The 4,859-nt window shown below is 47.5% G+C and overlaps 1 protein-coding gene across 1 annotated transcript; it reads left to right on the top strand.

The window, feature by feature from the left end:
• Nucleotides 1-1,411: 1,411 nt before the first annotated feature.
• On the top strand, nt 1,412-2,522 carry LOC133416714 (lens fiber major intrinsic protein-like). Its single transcript, XM_061703814.1, has 4 exons — nt 1,412-1,771; nt 1,847-2,011; nt 2,092-2,172; nt 2,244-2,522. The coding sequence occupies exons 1-4, from the start codon at nt 1,412-1,414 to the stop codon at nt 2,427-2,429; spliced, it is 792 nt and encodes a 263-aa protein (XP_061559798.1). The 3' UTR covers nt 2,430-2,522.
• Nucleotides 2,523-4,859: the final 2,337 nt, after the last annotated feature.

Below are 4,859 nucleotides of genomic sequence, written 5' to 3'. Positions count from 1 at the left end.
TATTTTGAGATATTATTGCCGCTTGTATAGGCAGGGTCAGGTCCCGATGAGTTGCGCCCACAAACAAGTTTGATCTACAGTCAACTAATCTACACACCCACACATTGTGCACAAAACTGTAACCACTGCATCGCTGCCAGCATTTTACATTGTGTCTTCTTTCCAACACGTATAAAAGGCAGCTATAATGGCAAACTCAGCGATCTACATTCACTCCCCCCTCCTGCCTCCCTCCAGCAGAAAGAGGGCTCTGGACTGCTCAGTAACCCCACTGTGCACCCTCTGCATCCCCAGTGCACCTCTGACTCGCCCATAGAACCTTCACGGCTCTGCTATTGACCGTTTTGCGAATAATTGTTGCCTGTGTTCTCCAACAAGCGTTGCCCTTTTTCTTGAGTTCCAAACACACATTCATCTTCTTGCTCTTACGAGTCTTTCTTGTTTGCCTTCCAATCCCAAAACGGAGTGGTGGGTTATCACCTCTAACTTGGGACTTTCACGCATTTCCTGCGTTTAGCATCGTGTTGAACTCGGCAAACGGAAGACTTGGCTTGATGTTTGTGTCTTGCTTGTGAGGGTCCATGGCCTCATACATGCTTCACACAATGATTTCACAGGGTCAGGCTTTTCACTTTATGGGTCACTTCATCACTGTTAGCTTTGGGCTCTTCCGTCCGGGGCCTCAACTGTATTATCTGTGTGTTTGTGTGTGTGTGTGTCCGTCAGCATTTGTGTCCCCTGATTGTCACAGTTATGACATGTCAAAAGATGACATTTGCCCCCCCCCCCCCAGAAGAGACCTTCTACCTCTGGGCTCCAGCTGCTCTCCACCCAGGTTGTTCCTTGTGCTGTATTCCAGCGTTGAATAAAAGAAGCACTTTCCGTTGTGCCTCTCAGCTCAGTTCGGGAAAAGTGCGCTCATTCTCGTTTGATCGCTTTCAACGGCCCTCTTTTGAACTCATGTGTAAAGGTGGTGGTGGGGCAGCAGAAAGGTTACATTTGTTTGATTTAGGATGTCCATGGATGCCTCCCCTCCCACCCTCGGCCCTACGGGGGGCGAAGGGGATTATGGTGTCATTTGGGGCCCCCGGAGGGTGTATTATAAAGCCCCTGTCTGGCCCTCTCCGCTCTGTCAGAGAGGCTAAAGGTTTACCGGCCACTGTACCGGTCGATCTCTCAAGCTCTCCCAACTGAGATTTTATTTACCCCCACTCCCACTCAACTGACACCTATGTCTTTGAAACAGGTGGACACAGGTGGCAAACGAGCACAGCAAGGTCACACCACGACTTGGTGAAGATCCCGCCATTGGATTTTCTCAATTCTGGTTAGAGCTGACTTTCAGAAGACTGAAACGTTTGAACCTTTTGATTGCTGCCAAAGAGTTGCCTTCTTCTGCTAAAGAGTGACCATGTGGGAGTTCCGGTCCATGGGTTTTTGGAGGGCGGTCTTTGCAGAGTTCTTCGGGACCATGTTCTTTGTATTTTTCGGCCTGGGTGCCGCCCTGCGCTGGACCACTGGGCCGCATCACATTCTACATGTGGCCTTGTGCTTCGGCTTGGCAGCTGCCACCCTCATCCAGTCCATCGGCCACATCAGCGGCGGCCATATTAACCCTGCCGTTACCTTCGCCTACCTGGTCGGGGCCCAGCTGTCTCTTTTCCGTGCTTTTTTCTATATCATCGCCCAGTGCCTTGGCGCGGTTGCCGGCGCTGCCGTGCTGTATGGGGTCACACCTGGCAACATGAGGGGCAACCTGGCAATGAACACGGTAAGAGGCCCACCGTGGGGGTTCCACTAAATAATTGTACTTGAAAGGCAGGTAGATAAAAAAATGTGTCCACAGCTGCAGCCTGGTGTCAGTCTAGGGATGGCCACCACCGTGGAGGTGTTCCTCACCATGCAGCTTGTGGTGTGCATCTTCGCTGTGACCGATGAGAGGAGAAACGGTCGCCTGGGTTCCGCCGCCCTCTCGATCGGCTTCTCCATCACCATCGGACATCTCATGGGGGTGAGCTAGGCGGAAACGAGGTGACGAGGAGCTTGTGCACATGCGCGAGTAGATGGCAGCTGGGGTGCTTTGTGTTTCAGATGTACTACACGGGTGCCGGCATGAACCCCGCCAGGTCCTTCGCTCCTGCGGTCCTGTTCAGAAACTTTGTCAACCACTGGGTAACATCATTTCTTCTTCTTTACTGCGATATACCGTGCGCTCTAATACATGCTAATGTGTGTTGTTGCAGGTCTACTGGGTGGGACCCATAATTGGCGGCGCCATGGGCGCCCTCCTGTACGATTTCATTCTGTTCCCACGTATGAGGGGTCTGACCGAGCGCCTGGCCACGTTGAAGGGCAGTCAACCCCCGGAGCGAGAGACCCAGCAGGAAACCCGCGGGGAGCCCATCGAACTCAAGACGCAAGCCTTGTAAACCCGAACCCTCCCTCGGCACCCGTAGACCCACCTGGGGCTGAGAAAAGAGGCACACGGCCCCCGCCTCCACTGCTCATCAACCTACATGAAAACTAACAAGACCACAGTCAGATCTCCCCCTCTAAGCCCTTACTCTGTGTTCAGAAGGGGACTTTGTGTTTGCGATAAAAGGCAGGCATGCTTCTGCGATGAGGTGCGGGTGATGGTGCAGCAGAGGGGTGCAGGGCGTGGGTGGGCAACACTCTGGGTTTGTGCTTCTTTCCAACTTAGATCAGTGAAGATGGGTGTGGTTTCCTACATGCAGCTCACATAATCGCCAGTGTATTTTTTTTCCAGCTTCATTTTGTTTTCTGCACTTCAGACACAAGACGGTGATGTATGATTACCAGGATTTCACATTTTACAAATGGCTACATTTTATGTGTGTGTGAGCATTGTTGTGTGAGAGTGAATGTGTGCGCCAGCTTGTACATGCGAGTGTCTTTGCAAGTGTGCATGTGTGTGTTTGTGTGTGCATGCGTGCGTGCGTGTGAGAGAGATGAAGATTGCCGATACAGTACCTCTTTTATTCTCCTTTTCATTGCAGCTCCACTGTTTTGTACCAATCACTATTCATTTTTTGTAAGCCCTTTTTAAGACATGACACCTGGCCTCCCATCACTGTGATATTTGTGATGATACCCATTCTCACATAAACCCATCTCTATGCATCCCCCCATCTTAACCAGCACAAAAGGAAATGTAGACTCTGAGAATTGGAGAGGTCTGTTACTACAGTCCAACAGTGCCAGCTTTATATTGTCTATTATTATTATTTTATCCTAACTGGGATTACAAACGTGTTTCAATAAATTTTCAATAAATATGCAACTATTACACGATTTTTTTCCCCTCTCATTCGTTCCTCCTTACAGTGAGACGGCTTTTAGTTTACTGCAATAAGCACTTGTGGCCAGAAGATGGCGAAAATGAATATCTCAATCCTATAGACTGTACCGCCAGCAGTGCATCGTGCGTTAGTGTAACTAAAATTGTACGGTTGCATCGTCAGAGGCTGCATTTGAAGGCAGGAGATGTCACGATGCAAAACAAAAGCAACTCCCCCCCCCCCCCCCCCCCAGGACTCACAACTATCATCCTTTGCGATCAAAAATATTTAAATATGGGAGCACCAATATAAGTATTTGCTCATTTAAACGGTGAATGTGTGATTGGTGAGACTTCACGGGACCCTAAAACCTTAAGATTTCTGTGAAAATATGTGACAACCGTAATAGTAACATCTCACATCAGGAAATTTCTCACTTGGAACTTGTCTGGTTGGACAGAAAAAAGGCAGGCAACATTGATAATCTTTCCTTTGCACATGCAGTCGTCGATTATGATCAAAATTTGCTGACGACAAACCAAATCATCTTTGGCAGCCACGTTGTCTTTTTTACATTTAACTAACCATCTATTTTCTACACCGCATATCCTGCTCAGGGTCAGAGGGACCCCGGAGCTTATCCCAGGTGACTTTGAGGGAGACGCAGGATACACACTGGACTGGTCACCAGTAACATACTGGCAACATGAATGTAACGCAAGACACACACTCAACCAACTACAGTACCATAAACACACATATTTCAGGTTAAATTAATCCTAATCGTTCATGAACATTAAGGATTAACATCTTTATTATGGCAACAGTTTAATAGTCCATGGTGCAAAAAATACAGTAACTCTCTGTGTGACGTCAACCAAAAACCCATGATGCAGTGGAAACTGTAATTAAGTACTAGTAATAATTATGAAACAGTATTTCACTGTATGGTATGTGGTAAATAACTGCAGAATTTACAGGAATGTCTAACAGTGAATTTAACAGTCATGTTTATGTAATATGGGCTGAGGCCGGAATAGCCGGAGAAAAACGACGCACACGTGGGGAAAACATGCAAACCCCACACAGGAAAGGACTCTAATCCCAAACTTCAAAACTGTGAGGCAGACGTGCAAACCGCTGCTCTAACGCGCAAGCCTATATTCAACCAAATCTGCAACATTTCAAATAAAGAAAGACATGTAATTTGTAGTCTTCAAAGGTTAAACAAAGACAAAAAAGGCAGTGCCTCGAAAGCATTAGCCGAACACACTGATAGCCAGCAACTCCCACAAATGTGCGAAAAATGGTCTTTCATCTGACTCGAATCCTGATGTTTTCCCCTTCCTGGTTTCTTTGAACGTATGTTTCATTTTGTGACCTTTACTTCCATGCACTTGAATCCTTTGGTGTATTTCTATCAAAGAAATGTCTTCAATGACTCATGTTTGCCTCCTCAGGCTTAACATCATGCAACCTTCATTCTGCGCTGATACTAACCTCATTAACTTACACGAAGAACAAACAGCACCCAACCTTAGTAGGAAACATTGCTTTTAT

Source organism: Phycodurus eques, chromosome 1, assembly GCF_024500275.1.
Source record: "Phycodurus eques isolate BA_2022a chromosome 1, UOR_Pequ_1.1, whole genome shotgun sequence".
Classification (NCBI taxonomy): domain Eukaryota; kingdom Metazoa; phylum Chordata; class Actinopteri; order Syngnathiformes; family Syngnathidae; genus Phycodurus; species Phycodurus eques.
The sequence above is the reverse complement of the archived record's forward strand: the minus strand, read 5'-3'. Positions and strand labels throughout refer to the sequence as shown.

Excerpts from the sequence above, each read along its gene's own strand:
- LOC133416714 (XM_061703814.1), top strand. The coding sequence starts at position 1,412 with ATGTGGGAGTTCCGGTCCATGGGTTTTTGGAGGGCGGTCTTTGCAGAG. Across the intron at positions 2,012-2,091 it reads CCATCGGACATCTCATGGGG|ATGTACTACACGGGTGCCGG; the intron begins GTGAGCTAGGCG and ends TTTGTGTTTCAG. Across the intron at positions 2,173-2,243 it reads GAAACTTTGTCAACCACTGG|GTCTACTGGGTGGGACCCAT; the intron begins GTAACATCATTT and ends GTGTTGTTGCAG.